General features: G+C 45.4%; 2 protein-coding genes across 7 annotated transcripts in view; both read left to right on the plus strand.

The window, feature by feature from the left end:
- SPECC1L (sperm antigen with calponin homology and coiled-coil domains 1 like) overlaps positions 1–13,359 on the plus strand; it is a 98,235-nt gene extending 84,876 nt beyond the window's left edge. For 3 of the 4 annotated variants that reach the window (XM_071763266.1, XM_071763264.1, XM_071763268.1), the window contains 2 exons: positions 89–193; positions 11,481–13,359. The gene's annotated coding sequence lies outside the window, so the exon portion shown is untranslated. The remainder of the gene's footprint in view (positions 1–88; positions 194–11,480) is intronic. The other variant, XM_071763267.1, reaches the window with a different exon arrangement.
- On the plus strand, positions 189–13,359 carry ADORA2A (adenosine A2a receptor). Of its 3 annotated transcripts, none has more exons than XM_071763290.1 (3): positions 189–989; positions 7,282–8,264; positions 11,481–13,359. In XM_071763290.1, the coding sequence occupies exons 1-2, from the start codon at positions 640–642 to the stop codon at positions 8,240–8,242; spliced, it is 1,311 nt and encodes a 436-aa protein (XP_071619391.1). In that variant the 5' UTR covers positions 189–639; the 3' UTR covers positions 8,243–8,264; positions 11,481–13,359. The 3 variants fall into 3 exon arrangements, with proteins under 3 accessions (XP_071619391.1, XP_071619392.1, XP_071619390.1); XM_071763291.1 differs by having other exon boundaries at positions 7,282–8,188; XM_071763289.1 differs by having other exon boundaries at positions 7,282–13,359.
- Positions 13,360–14,632: the final 1,273 nt, after the last annotated feature.

Below are 14,632 nucleotides of genomic sequence, written 5' to 3' on the forward strand. Positions count from 1 at the left end.
GAGATCTTGATTTTTCTATCCTCTCTGGAGAGCTGATTACTTAGTGTTTGTTTTTTGTTTTGTTTTGTTTTGTTTTGTTTTTTTAAAGGAAACTACAAGGGAAGAATTTGAACGTTTGCTTCAGCTGATGAGAATGTTTTCCAAGTCCTAGGGAGAAACTGTGAAAAAGAGAAACAGAGGATGTTGCTAGTAGGTATGTACATGACAGGAAGCCATGACTAGCAATGTGAGTGTCAACAGGAAACAAGAAGTCCCAGCTGATGCTGCCATACCATACACTTTCTGTGTTGTATTGCCTGCTGGACTTCGTGGCCTGTGGAGCAATGTACTTGAGACATTCTTCTCTCCAGTTGTCTGCTGGAGTTTGAATTATTGTGCATCTGGCTAATCCGCTTCTCTGGAGTTCACAAGCCCTGGTTTTGTGGTGATTTTTTTTGTTTTGTTTTTTTCTTGACATCTACTATAAAGATCTTGAGCAGCTTTGGGGAGAAAAGTGTGTGTGAGCAACCTTCATCAGTTGGCAGCTGAGTGCTCTTCGGACTCCAGACAACTTTGAGGTGTCTTGGCTGTTCAGTGCTCTGCAGATATGAACGCTGAGCTTTTCTGGCACGTTCTCACATTGGCCTGGTCACTCTCACCATGCTAGTACATGGGAAAGAAGACTTCCTCTCAGACATAGCTTACATCGTTCTGGAACTGGTCATCGCAGTGCTGGCCATCCTGGGCAACATCCTGGTCTGCTGGGCAGTTTATCTGAATAGCAACTTGCAGAACGTCACCAACTATTTTGTGGTGTCCCTGGCTGCTGCTGACATTGCCGTGGGTGTGCTGGCAATCCCCTTTGCCATCACTATCAGCACTGGCTTCTGTGCCTTCTTCTATGGCTGCCTTTTCATTGCCTGCTTCGTCCTGGTCTTGACTCAGAGTTCAATCTTCAGCCTCCTCGCCATCGCCATCGACAGAATCATCGCAATCCGCATCCCCCTCAGGTGAGCAGGGGCTGGGCTGGGGGCTGGGGTGGGGCTGGGGCAGTGGGGGGTGAGGAACAGTGAGAACAGCACATCTGGAGATGAATCAAGGAAGGGAAAGATCAAAAAGCAGCAGCAAGTTTTTACCTTGTAATTTGGAAAAAAGCTTTCCTAGGTCTTGAACGCTGCCTTCACAGATGGATGTTCTGGTCACTTCTTTTTCCATTTCTTTGTCCTCATACTGTGTGTGTCCATGGCATTGCCACAGTGCTACCTAGGAGCTGCTGTTCCATATTTAGACAGGATCGTGTGGTAACCAAAAGGACACTTAAATATTAGAGCTTGAAAGCTGAATATGACAAGGTGCTACATTGTGAGCAACCAGCAAGGCTGATGTGGGACAAAGGGAAGTTTTGCCACATGCAGAAGGACTGCTCCTCAGTTCAGTCTTCCAGAAGCACATTGAAGGGGACAGATTTGGCCATGGGCATGGAGCAGCGTTGTGTTCTGTGGGGTGGGTTTGAATGCTTTGTGACACTGCTTCCCAGTCTTTCAGAAATCTCAAAAGATGTAGAGGAAGCCCAAGGAGAGGCCAGTGTGGGCACAGTGTAGGAGTCCTTCCCATCCTGTCCTTAGGAGGATGCAGCATGCTCTCAGGAATGGAAGGACTTGCATCCTATCCCACTGGACAAGAAATGTAGCTGCAAAAATGGAACACTTTTCTGGTTGCTGTGCTCTCAAGTTTGAGGTTTTGGACATCTTTAGTCCTGTTGAGCTTAGATCACTTGTATTAACCTGTGCAATTTGGTTTTGTCTCTTGTGAATACTTTGGTCATCCAGCACTGAGGTCGTTTATCACAAACCTCCAACTCAAAAATAGAAAGCATTCTTTTCCTTACAGCTGTGGAGATTACCTTTCCATGTGGGCCAGTGCAGTCTTTCCTGAAGCCTTGTCTCAGCAAGCTTGTGCTGCTGTAACATTACCCTTAATTGATGGTTTCCAAACCTATAATCATACCAGTTACAGCCTCTACTTTTGATGCAGTTGTAAGGAATATCTATTCCATTGCAGAGAAAACTCTATTGTTATCTATAAATTGGATTGTCTCTGCTTTTCTGCAGTTCTACAGATAAATGGTTTCAGTTTATAGACCAAATGGTACAAAGTAACATATGTAGAGGAGCCCTCAGGAGCTTGCCTCTGAAAGTATTTTGAGGACTGCCTTTGAGGATGCCTTTAACTCTTAAAAGACTCTTGGTGACAGTTTAAGCTCTCTTATAGCTAGAGGATGACTTGCCAGGAAAAGGGCTTTAAAAATCTGGATTTCTGCCCATTTTAAGGGGGTATCATTATAACTATATTATCTTGAAAATTTAATTTCCTGGAATAACCAAGGTAAGGAATCTTTTAGAAAAATCAGACTTCCTTAGTGCTGGGCACTGTACCAGTTTCACTATTTTGTTTTTGAAAAAACAGAACACACCCTCTTCTACCCCAGGAACAGTGGACTTGATTGGATGCAGAAACCTGCAGGTAGATCCATGGGCTGGTCCCCCCTCCTTGTCCTCTACTGGCTTGTCCTTTTACAGTAGGAGTGAAAAGGTTGTCAATTTTGTTTCCCTCTAAGAATTTATGGATGAATAAGCATTAGATCTGTAGCCTCAGACACACTGAGAAAGCAAAAGCTGAATAGCTGGAGAGGGAAATGTGATATGATTCAGACTGCTCACAGCCTCACGTTTTTTTCTTTTTCTAATATTTGGTTGTCACACAAATGTGTCCAACCCTTGGAAGGAAAGTTCTCCCACTAAAAATGCAGTATTTTCACCCCATCCTTTAATGCCTGGGAAAGCCTCTTCTTCCCAGAGGACAAGAAATATAACACCAGAATTTCCTAATATTCATTGTAGGAATGCTCTTAAAAAATAATAAATCAGACTTCCTTCACTCTTGTGAAACCAAAAAGGGCCAAGCCTAGTTCTTCTAATTCTTTTTCTTTTTTACTATTTCATGTCTGATTTTTTTCTAAAGAAGATAACTGTATGTCTCAGTCAATATGTATGTGGATGTCTATTCCCACACAAACTGTCAGTATTAAGGAAGCAGAAGAGTGGGATATATTTCTGACACTGCTTGGGCTTGGACACCTCACTACATAATTAGGGTTGCCTTTGGAATGATTTTTCTGTGGATAAAAGACCATCCCCTAAAAAAATGCAGAGAAAAGACATCTATAGGTAGAATTCAAAGCACATAAAACCTAATCTGAAAAGGTCTTATGGGTTCTACCTTGTAAAGAATTAAAATGTGGTGTAAAATTTTATAAACTTTCCAATAGTTCTCAAATACTTTGCTGAATCCTGCCAGGCTTTATACAAATGGAACACTCCCAAGGAAATGAGTTGGGCCCATTGTTAGGTCTAGGATAATAACTGCACTGTGTCTCTGACATGGCAGGTACCTGAAAACCTGTGCTCCCTGATATAAAACCCCTGGGTGTTCTAAACAAAACTGGCTGCGAGGCTGAGGCTGAAGTCACGGGCCAAGAACAATTGCCACTTTCCAGGCTCTTTGGTGCCAGCAAATGCTCCGTGGGCACAGTGCCCAGCCTCGTGTTCTTGTGCAGGCTGTTGTGGTGAAGATACTCCCGTGGTGAAGGACAGGTAGCTCTGATGCACTGGAAAGAGAAAAGAAATTTTTCTTCCTGCAGCCAAACGGAAAAGTTTTCTCAGGTTACTGCTTGCTCTGTGTGCTGGATTCAGGTATTCACCTGTGGCATAAATACTTACGCAGGTCACACAGTGCCAACTGCAGTAACTTGCAGAGCTTTTCCTCTGATGAAGGTTGCTTTGGAAATGACTGACTGACTGCCTCAGCTACTGAGATGCTTCTCTGGGGAAGGGTTACTGAGGTGCAGCTCCATGTTGCTTGGAACACAGATTTATCCCATATGTGCTGATTGAAACTGCAGCTCTGAGGTGGCTTTGGGATGCTTTTCTGCCAGAGGCCAGGAGAGCTGGATATGAAGAACTGGCTTCTCAGAGTCTGGGTTAGGAAGAGCAGGGGGGGATGAACACAAACCCCAAATAGACTACAGCACGTGGAAGGGACCTTTGTGCTGAGAACAGCCTGTTTCAGCATTTGCTTTGATTCTCTAGAGTTGCCTTCTCAAATGTTCATATATGAGCATCTGAATCAATGAATCAGGGAGTTAATGTTTTATTGTCACTTTGAGCCATATCTGGACTTACTTCTTTCCCTGCTCACCATAGATCTTTTGACTGTATGACAAGCATTTCCTACATGTGCTCATGTTTGTGTCAAAAAGATTACGGACAGACTGAACCTAATATGAAACAAGAATAATTCCTCCTTTGAGCAACCATGGGCCTGGCTCTGAAAGCAGTGCCAGTTGTCTGTGGCTTCATGGGCAGGGGAACTTGCTGTTACTAAGGTTTTGTTCTGAAAACAAAAGAATGGTGCCTGCCCACTATTATTCTTTCTGCTGTGTGGAGCCCTGTTTGCCCCCCTGTGGGATCCCACCTCCATTGCACAGACAAGAAGAGCAGAGCAGGTAACATGATTTGGGGAAAAAAAAATCCACAACTTCCTATGTTTGTAAAAGTGCATTTTGTTTTCTGGAGGAGTCTTGTGCCCCTATCCTCACACACATCATCTCTGCCATGAGTATCCTTGTGCTCTGCACTGATGCTCTTTGTGTCTGGAATTTCACAAGTAGAAGCTGTTGTTTGTGTAGCAAGTCCAGTGTTTCCAGGAAGCAGCAGGAGAACTGCTTGTGCACAGTGGATCCAGTGCTGTCTGGACACATCAGATGTGCTACAAAGTCACCCGCCAAGTATGCAGAGCATGGGCTGGAGGTGTGACCAGCTGCTGTGTCTCATGCATAGGTGCCAGCAACTTGCAATTATGTGATGCTTCCTGGAGCCCTGAGCTGACCGTGTAGAGCTGTACAGCACCAGGAATACAGGGAGTAGCTTTGGCCTGGCTGCTGTGAGCTTAGCAAGATGCCCAGACAGGTGCACAAAGTCTTCAGTGCCAGCCTGGTGACATCTTGAAGTGGTCAAAAGGAATGAGTCCAGGAAAGTCCATCTGGACTATAACCCTACCTCAGCTAAGTCAGCCAGTAGTGTCTCTTGTGGGTCCTAGAAACCAACCTCTCACAGTGGTTGGACACTTCTCAGTGGATACCTGGCCAACATAGTGCCACACACTCTGTGAAGAGATGCTGTGAGCTTTCTCTCTTATCCTTGGAGGTAGTTAGCACAGCGTTATGGAAATGCACTCGCTGGAGAGCTGGAGGCTGCTTGAGTTAAGTGCTGCTCCTAAGCCTTGTAAAGATTGTTGCATAGGAATCCCCAGAGGTTAAGAGGGAGGGAGAAGCAGGGGGGGGTGTTTGCCTGGAGCAGTAATGAATATATTTTTAGTAGAAGAGAAGGGACATCTCTAGTCGTGGGATAACAGCTGCACAATTTCAAAATTCCTCTGACAAGATGTAGCCAATTCCAGGGCTGCAGGGTTTTGAGGGGTTTGTTTTGTTTTTTGTTTTTCCAAGTTTCAAGTGCCTTCAGCCAATTCTCTGCTCCCTCAGTGTACTTTTCAAAGCACAGATGCTGTTTTGTGGTGTTGATGAGGTCTGAATGTGAGTGGGTTCCCTCTTACCAGTCATGCTGTGCCCTTAGCATCCCTGAAGCATTGAGCAGGATCCACTACGTGCTGGATTAGTCTTTTTCTCTATCAGAACAAGCTGGATCCCTCACGCGTTTTTGGAAGGAGGATTTTGGTGTGTTTTGGGCACTGGGAGTTGTGTGGTTAGCTCCCTAACCCACTCCCTCTTTTCTTTGTAACTGAAGAAGAGAGACTCAAGCCTGTTGGGTCTTGAGTGGAGCCAGGTCTCTTCCCAAGCCCTTTAGCAGGGCCTTTAAAGCACATGCAGGATCTCTATTCTGCACTGTGCCCAGCAAAAGCAGCCTGTCTGTTCCCCTGTGTTGAACTTGCATTGGGAGCTGAACCTGTGGGAGTAACTATTTCATTGAGAGATGGAAACATTTCTATGGCTTCTTGGATTATTATTTTTTTAAATGTTTGTTTGCTGAGAGAATTCTGGGGACAGAGGGAGAAGAAGCAGTGGGTAAACACTGGGAGCCCAGTGTCACCGTTGTCTGATCACAGACACAAGGGGTCAAGTACAGTGTGGGACCCACGCTGGACAATGTGGGAATCCAGCCATCTACTTTCCATGCTAAACGTTACCAAGGGAAGGAAATTGCATTGAAATGTTAAACTGTTGCCCTGATTTACATTTTCAGAGAGAAGAACTGCTGGAGTCAGCTCAGGACTCGCAGTAACCTGTGAGGCCTTGGGAACCGGCAGATATTTCAAACAAACAAAGGTCCCTGGCTGCACTGTCAGGTTCTTACCATGCTGCTTATTGTCTCTTTCAACAGATCTTGGAGAATGTACTGCTAAAGCACTGGCTTCAGCCAAGCATGTCACTCCCTCCACCACTGAAGTCCCTTTTGGTGTGTGTGGTGCAGACCACAGCACACCTCTAGTCAGAGCACTGTCCTCAGCTTAATTCCTCCTTTCAGAGAATGACACGGGGTGAGCTTAGCTGGGCTGCTGAGGAACACTGCTGACTTGTCTTAGTTATTTGAGGAAGGTTGGTGGTGCTGACCTTCCAGAAGGCCTTCTGCCTGCCATTGTGGAGCAGAGTGAGGTGCTGTGCAAGGAAATGCCAGCCTGGCTTCTGCAATTCTGTCAGCAGATTTTTGCTGGATGACACCTGAACATGGACAGCAGTCTGATGGCGCAGTGCCTCTAAGTTCTTTGGTGCTCTTTAGCTTAGAAATCTACTGCAAGACAGACCTAGCACTTCTGTGCTGCAAGGTGCTCCTTTGGCAGAAAGGAACTACCTCAGCCCTCAGCAGGAGAGCCATGGTGGGCTTCAGCACCAAGGGTCAGAGCAGTGCTGTTGATAATCCAGGCTGCAAGGTCTACACACATGACCAAGTGGGCTGGTTAAGTGAAGGATCACAGAGTAAACCTGTATTAATTTACCTGCTTTTCTGTCACCTATTCAACGCCTAAAGGAAAGGGGAGGGGAGAAAAATGAGGCATTCAGTGTCACTGTGGAGTCTGTATTGTGCTGTATGGCTTCTGCACAGCAGTTCAAAGACCTGTCTGAAGAAGCAGGTGCCTTTCTTGCTGTCTTCTGGTTCACTGGGAGGTTGCTTGGGTATCAGGATCTTGTTGAATCATAGTGATGTTATTCCCATTTCCTCTGCTTTATAGGTACAATGGCTTGGTGACTGGCTCTCGAGCTAAAGGGATCATTGCCATCTGCTGGGTATTATCTTTCATCATCGGCTTGACACCGATGCTCGGGTGGCACAAGCGCTCCCAGGTCGAAGAGCTGGGTTCCAACAAGTCCTCTCCCATCAACTGCAGCAACAGTATGGTGGTGTGTCTCTTTGAGGCTGTGGTCACCATGGAGTACATGGTCTACTACAACTTCTTTGCCTGTGTGCTCTTGCCCCTCCTCCTCATGTTTGGTATCTACTTGAAAATCTTCATGGCAGCCCGGCGACAGCTCAAGCAGATGGAGAACAAGATGGTACACGGGGAACGTTCTCGCTCCACTTTGCAGAAGGAAGTCCACGCAGCCAAGTCTTTAGCCATCATTGTTGGCTTGTTTGCAGTCTGCTGGCTTCCTCTACACATCATTAACTGCTTTACCCTTTTTTGCCCGAATTGTGCCCACGCTCCCCTCTGGCTGATGTATCTGGCTATTATCTTGTCCCACGCCAACTCGGTTGTAAATCCTCTAATTTATGCCTACCGGATCAGGGAGTTCCGATACACCTTCCGGAAAATCATCAGCCAGCACATCCTGGGTCGGAAGGAGCCGTTCAAGGCAGGACCAGCCAGCTCCCGGACTTCCACTCACGGAGGGGAGGCGGAGAACGCCAGCATCCGCATCAGTGAGTATGCACTGGAGGTGTACACCAACGGAGAGATCCCCAGGGATCCCGAAAAGCAGGACTTAAACAAATGCAAAGCGGGCTTGGAATGGCACCAGAATGGAAACGCTCTGGACCTGGAGACAAACGGGCACCTCCCACATTCCTGCAAAAATGGGATTCTCTCTGATGCATGCATGAACAGGGAGCTTCACAGTGAGGAGCTAATTGATGCCGAGGTGACTTACTCAGATCTAGAAAGAGCAGCCTTTGCAGCAGCTGATGTTTCCTGATGAGACTTTCAAAGTCTACCTGGTAGAATTATTTTTTTTTTCCATTGGTGACCTCTGCCATGGCAGAAAGGGAAGGCTGGGGGGCGGGGGGAGAGGTGTGTATTCAGATTGCTGTGGAGAAAAAAGGGGTCCCTACCCAGGACTGTTGGGATGATCCTAAATACTAGACTGGAGAAAAGCCAAGAGACCGTTGAAACAGACTAAGGAAGAAGGGACACATTGCCCATCAAAGTCCTGGCACCAAGGGCAGTGCCAAGGTCAAAGATGGCATTCCAAGTTCAGCACTGGGAGACTTTGCTGATGCAGGGCATATCGTGACATGATGCTGTACTGTGTGTCTGTGGTTGCATGTCAGTTTTGCTGGTTTTACCAACAGAAATAAAAGCATGGCCAGAAGCATTTGCAGAATTGCAAAGAGCAACAGGGAGGAGCCGTTTAGCACTTTGGCCCTGCAGCAAAGGGAAGGGGGATAGCAACATCTATTGGTCAGGAAGGATGCCAGCAGCTGCTTGGAAAGGGAAGGAATTTACCTGATGGGAACTTTGGATATCTTCAACCATGGCATTTTTTCTTTCAGTTCATGTTTTAAAAGCTTATACTGCAACAGGTTGCTGAAATGATTTTTTATTCTCGTCTTGATTACTTTATGTTAAGTTACAAAAGATGGGGAAGAACCCATATCCACTCCCTGAGCGCTCAATGTTCCAGATGCACGAGGCAAATATAATCTCATAGCTCTCCTCTTTGTCTGACAAATAATGAAAATGGAGTCTGTAATGTGGGTTTCCCTTAGCAAAAGGGCTGTTGTGCTGCTGGTAGCAGACAAGTATTCCAGGTTGTGGTCTGTGTCACCATGGTGGTTGTGCACTTTGGTGTTGTGAAGAGCTATCAGGTATGTGAGCTGGCAGTGGACTGGTGGGCAATGACTGCTTTTTTCTCCACTCTCCCTGTGCTTGTCCTCCTGGGCTCCTAGAATGCAAATTCCTTCCATGGCCCTAAATGTGTGTGAGGGGAGCTAATTTTCCATATTTTGGTCCTTTTCATCCTCACTCAAAAGGCTGTGGGATTTTTGAATTTTTTTTTTGCTTCTCTCGGGAGGAAACAAGCACACACATACCTAATATTTTTTAAATTCCAGTGAGCTCTAATTAAACACCTTTTCTCCCCTGACTTATTTTTTTTTCCTGATGTGTTTTACTGTGAAGCCCAATGTGTCCCTGTGGTGCAGAGGCCAAGAGACCTGGGTCTGTCAGGTTCGGAGATGCTCCTACTCTGAGGAGCTGAAAAGCATCATCAAAAGTAGAAATCAGCTTAGGAACTGCAAGAACTGTGTGAGAGAACAGGCAAACCTGTTCTGAGAAAGGATGTGAGTCGATGTGGTTTGTAGCAGAGTTGTTTCACAGTGGTTTGGTGATTTTCTGTATCACTTAAGAAGCCTGGTAGCTCAAGGACAGCAGAATGTCCCACCAGCTTGAATTTTACTTAAAGATTTTCTGGTCTTTGTTTCTAGACAAATAATCCATGTCCAGTACCATCAGCCTTCTGGAGATTTAGGCAGCAGTAGTTCTACTTGTAAACCAAAAGTCTGGTAATTCCAGGGATCTGAAGCTTATTCCCTAGATGGGTTCATCAGAACTATCAGCCCACAAACCTAGCTTCTCCTCATACCTGCCCACAAACATTTCAGAAGTCAAATAAACTCATTTTCAGCAAGGACAGGGGAACTGGATTTTGATATCTGAGGCAGAGCAGGTTAGGTTGGTTTGCTCTTATTTCATATTTATTTTAAATATTGTAAACTATTAATATTATTAAAAGTCAGGGGGTTTTAAGGGGATTTTCTTTTTGCCAGCCTCCCTGCATGAAGGTGGAAACTAGTTTATAATGCTGAACGTGTTCAAGTATGTAACTGCTACAGGCTACCACAGAGCTTCTGTGAGACAGATAAAAAGATGTGGTTGCCACCACAATCCTTAGCATAGAGACAGGCAATTTTGTGGAACAATAAACTTCACAGTTTGGTTGAATTGATGCTTTCTTGGCATGGCTCTTCCACATAATCTAACATCAGAGGAGTGGATTATCACTCCAGCACCATTAGCAAGCACTAAGCCATTTCCCTGTGACTGACGTCGTAGGTAGTTCCTCTGTAGGGTGACCTGGGATCTTGTTACTCTTGATCTTTCTTTATGGAATATTTCTGAAGGTTATTTGTGGGATGGCTCCTCTGACCTGTAATGGTGGCAGAGGAACTCAGTCAGGAAAATGGGGGTCTGATCTCTTCAGGCCTCAGCTGAAATGTTTCTAAGAATAACACAAGATTACATCCGGCGTTCATGTCAATAACAATTAGGTCCACAAAGAAGCAGAGCAGGGAAGGAAGTGTGGGAAAATACCAGTGTCCCTCGTGCTGGAACACATGTGAGTGCAGAAGTGTCTCCCACTGAGGTTAAGTTGCCATTGTAGACGGATGTTTTATGCCACATTGCATCAGACTTTCAACAGCTGGTGTGGGTTGGTTGCTTTCTATTGTTTCCTGAGCTTCTTCACACTCAATTATGGCAGCTTCTTGTTTGATTGCCACAAGAGTCAAGTTGATCTATGTTGATGCAACAAATTTAGGCTTGTCCCTCTGGAAAACTTTCCTGGCCATCCAGATTATCATGTGAGTCTTCAGACATCTTGGAATTATCTGGTGCTGCTTGACATGTTCCCCAAGTGTGTCCAGTCCTTTTCAATATTAGTGATCCAGATTTGAAATGAAAAGTGTGTGTGAAGGGCCTGGGGATGTGTGCAGGAGGAAGAGCAGTAGAGGTATGGAGGCAGTGTGGTTTATCTAGAGTTGGAAGTCTGTAGTGACAGGAAGGAAAGGATGGCAATTGCACCACATGCTGTGTGCCTTCTGGCAAACACATGGCTGAGATGGACCTTCAGAAGATGTTTCCAAAGCAGCTGTTAAGGGGGAGCATGAGCCTTTTAAAAAAAAAGTTGGGACTTATTTCTTGTTTCCTAGGAATCATGATTTCAAGGCTTTATTTTATTTTATTTAAAGAAAAAAACAAAAACAAAGCTGTAGGGTCCCATCAATGAAGTGTGCTCTTTCCTTCTCCTGGCAGTGCCCTCCACTCTTAAGAAAAGTACCTGTCTTCCAAAGTATGTGGGGCAAGGATCATTAGAAAAGTGAAAGTTGAATATTTTTTTCCTAACCTCCCCCCTCACATCCTCATTTTCCTTCCAGCTGGAGAATGTTTAGCTGATGAAATATAGATGTTCTGGATAAACAAAAATGGTACCAAGACAAAGGGAAGAATGAGGTGACCATCAGGAGAGGCTGGAGAGGACCTCGTTGGGCAGTGGGCCCAGAGAGTAAGAGCTGGGGTAAGAAGAGACAAATTTCATTGAACTGGAACTTCTTACTAAAAATGGCTGAAAACCCATATAGATATGTGGTGCCTTCTTTGGAATGAGGGCATTCCATGAATTTCACCATTCCTTGGAGACTCCTAGGCTCCAGGGTTTATTTGCTTTATAGGATTGTGGAGAAAGGAAAGTTTGATCACTTGCCAGGAGTAATTTTATAAGGAGTCCTTCCTGGGGCTCTCTTCTCAATAGGACACCACTTTTGGTGTGTGCAAATAAATGCATTTACAGCCTTGTCCTGCAGAGATTCTTTTGGATCAGTAATATTTCAAAGCTCTGTGCAAGCCTGAACAGCAGCTCTTGAACAGAGAAGCAGTTTGGCATAGTGGGACAGCTGGGGTTACTGTAGAGGTAAAGGGTTGGCCAGTAATCCAAGTTGGTGATAGGAAGCTCACTGTGCAGATGGATTTGGGAGTTGCATAAAGTAGTCTGAATCTTTGATCATTCCTTGAAAAGAGGCTCCAGAGGATGTTGGTGGATCTAGAAAAGTCTCTAAGATGTGGGAGCAGACTGGAGGGTTAGACAGGAAATCCTGGTGGTGAAGTACAATTTGTAGAGAAGGTGTTTAGGAGGACTTGAGGGGAGATGGAACGTGCTGAGAGGTGCTGGGGATTGCACAGATGGTGCTGGCATGAGACTAAAGTGTGACTTGCTGAGGAAGGACTCTGGAAAGGATGTACAGCCTTACAGCTCTCCTGGGGTCACTGCAGAGGGTCAGCCTTGCCTGACGTGCATGGAGGGCTGACTTTATATGGCCTATGGGTGTCTGAGGTAGAGATACTTCTTATGGATTATCTCCTTTTCAGATGCACTGTCCATTTCATGATCATGTCCTGGTGTAACAGAAGCCCTTCTGTTTCATGAATATGAGCCCTACCTAAAACCAAATCAATCTAGCCATGTGTTGTGAGGAGGATGAGCATGCTGTGACAGTGCTGAGATGCAATAAAGCTGTAGAATATCCTCTAATGATGTTTGCTACATTTAGCTGTCTGGTGGTCTGTTCTCTCCCAATCTGTTTTGGGCATCAGAGTGCACTGAGTCATACCAGAGAGGTATTTTTTCTTCCTAGCCCTGAGCTTTTGGCCCTCTTTACAGTAAAACACATCAGGAGTAACTAAAATCACACCAGTTCTTCATTTGCTTGAGAGGTGACAAACCCTCAGAGACTGAGAATCTCAAAACTGGGCCAATGCTGTGTGTAATTCCCTGTCTTACTTTGTGCTGGGACTGTTCACACAAGGATGTGTTAAGGTCAAGACTGGAACTTGTTGATGGGAGAACAACCTTTGCTTCCACCCTTATGTCTCAGGAGCTGGTGTTCAGGCCCCCTGTTCTGTGGAGCAGCTGCCTCTGTGAACACCCTGCTGCACACACTGTCACTATAAAACAATTACTCTTTTAATTTAAATGTTTTATGAATATAGTTGTTGTTTTCCCTCTGTTTGTCAGTTACCAGTGGGAGGGGAGGGAGTGGGGTGGGATCATCTGTGCATGCAAATGTATTTAAAGTGAGTTGACCAAAGTTTGTTGTTTTGTTCTTTTTTTTTTTTTTTTTTTTTTTTTTTTTAATCTGTGAAGTTTTCATATCTGTGAAGTCATCAGACTGCTGGGCAGTGAGGAGCCACTGGTGCTGCTGAGTCTGTCATGGTTACATTTCTTAATAAGCATTAAAATAATAAAATATATTTGTAAAAGAGAGTCTGAGTGCCTTTGTCCCAGGAAGATCTGGGCTGACCCTTTTTTGTGCAAGTGTTTTTGTATTATTTTATTGGCTTCTTCCATAGCCTGATCCTTCCAGAGAGCTCTCTCCCTGGTGCTGCCTATTCTTTTGCAGAAGATAGAAGAGCTCTGGTGATGGACCTAGAAGGACTAGAAGACCCCTCCCATCTCTGACATCCTGGGATCTTTCATCTTGGCAAACAGAGAAAATGTTCATAGCTGTGTCCTGAATGCAAGGTAGAGCACTGTATTTGCACAAACCACTGTGGTGTCAGTGTGCTACACCCCAGAACCTTAAGGGTCTGTATCTGGACCATGAAACAACTTTTCCAGCTGTTTCTGGAGCATCCCAGCCTGCTGACTCTCCCTCCACATGACCCTGCCAGTGCTCCTCAGATGTTGTAAGGCCACCACAGTTTCCCACCTGTGTCCTGTTCTGGCAATGCCACTCAGGCTGAGCTAACCCCAGGCTGATGCCAACCAACTGGAGGTGAGGGGTGGGGAATCCAAATGCTGCTGTGGTGTCTTTCAGGCCAATTCTGAGCAACGCTGAGAGGATGAAGCAGGAATAAGTTCCAGCTTTTTCCAGCTGCAGCTACTAAATGTGTGTGTGAAAGAGGTTAGTGAATACCTATACAGTCCAGAACCATTTGGAACTGGGAAGTGATGAAATGAGAGTTCCCCAAATCACCACCAGCTACTGGTCATTCCCTCTTTGGTTCACTTTGCAACTGGGCTAGAGGTCTCACTGTAGGCCCCAGTTTGTGGAGAGGTTCCAGCACCCTGGTTCTTGGTGGCCAGCTGTGCCCAAGTTGTTCAACCAACTGTGTAATTGAAAAGCTTTCTGATTTTTTTTCCCCTCCTCCTTTCACAAACACTGTGCATTTTGTTCTGCAGCATCAAAAGCCAGGAGCTCAGAGGAACAATGGGCATCTGCAGGAGCCCAGGGAAACAATGGCCATACCTAAAGAAACCAAGTACTTGAAAGAACAGAGAGAGCTCCAGTTTAACAACACAATTGATCCTGATCTGGAAAACTGCTCAGAGATCCACACCTTGGCTTAGCCACCCAGAGAAACTAAATTGCACAGGGCTTGTGCTGGAGACTAAGAGCTGTCTCATAATATAGCTAAAGAGTGTCTGGCTCACTGCAGCACTGGAGAACTGATGGCATTTCTGGATGATGAAGTAGGATAAGGGCATGTAGGATGGTGTTTTCCTTACTAATAGGTGGATAATGTTTTTGGC

Source organism: Heliangelus exortis, chromosome 19 (genome assembly GCF_036169615.1).
Source record: "Heliangelus exortis chromosome 19, bHelExo1.hap1, whole genome shotgun sequence".
Lineage (NCBI taxonomy): Eukaryota > Metazoa > Chordata > Aves > Apodiformes > Trochilidae > Heliangelus > Heliangelus exortis.

Excerpts from the sequence above, each read along its gene's own strand:
- ADORA2A (XM_071763289.1), top strand. The coding sequence starts at position 640 with ATGCTAGTACATGGGAAAGAAGACTTCCTCTCAGACATAGCTTACATC. Across the intron at positions 990-7,281 it reads GCAATCCGCATCCCCCTCAG|GTACAATGGCTTGGTGACTG; the intron begins GTGAGCAGGGGC and ends TCTGCTTTATAG.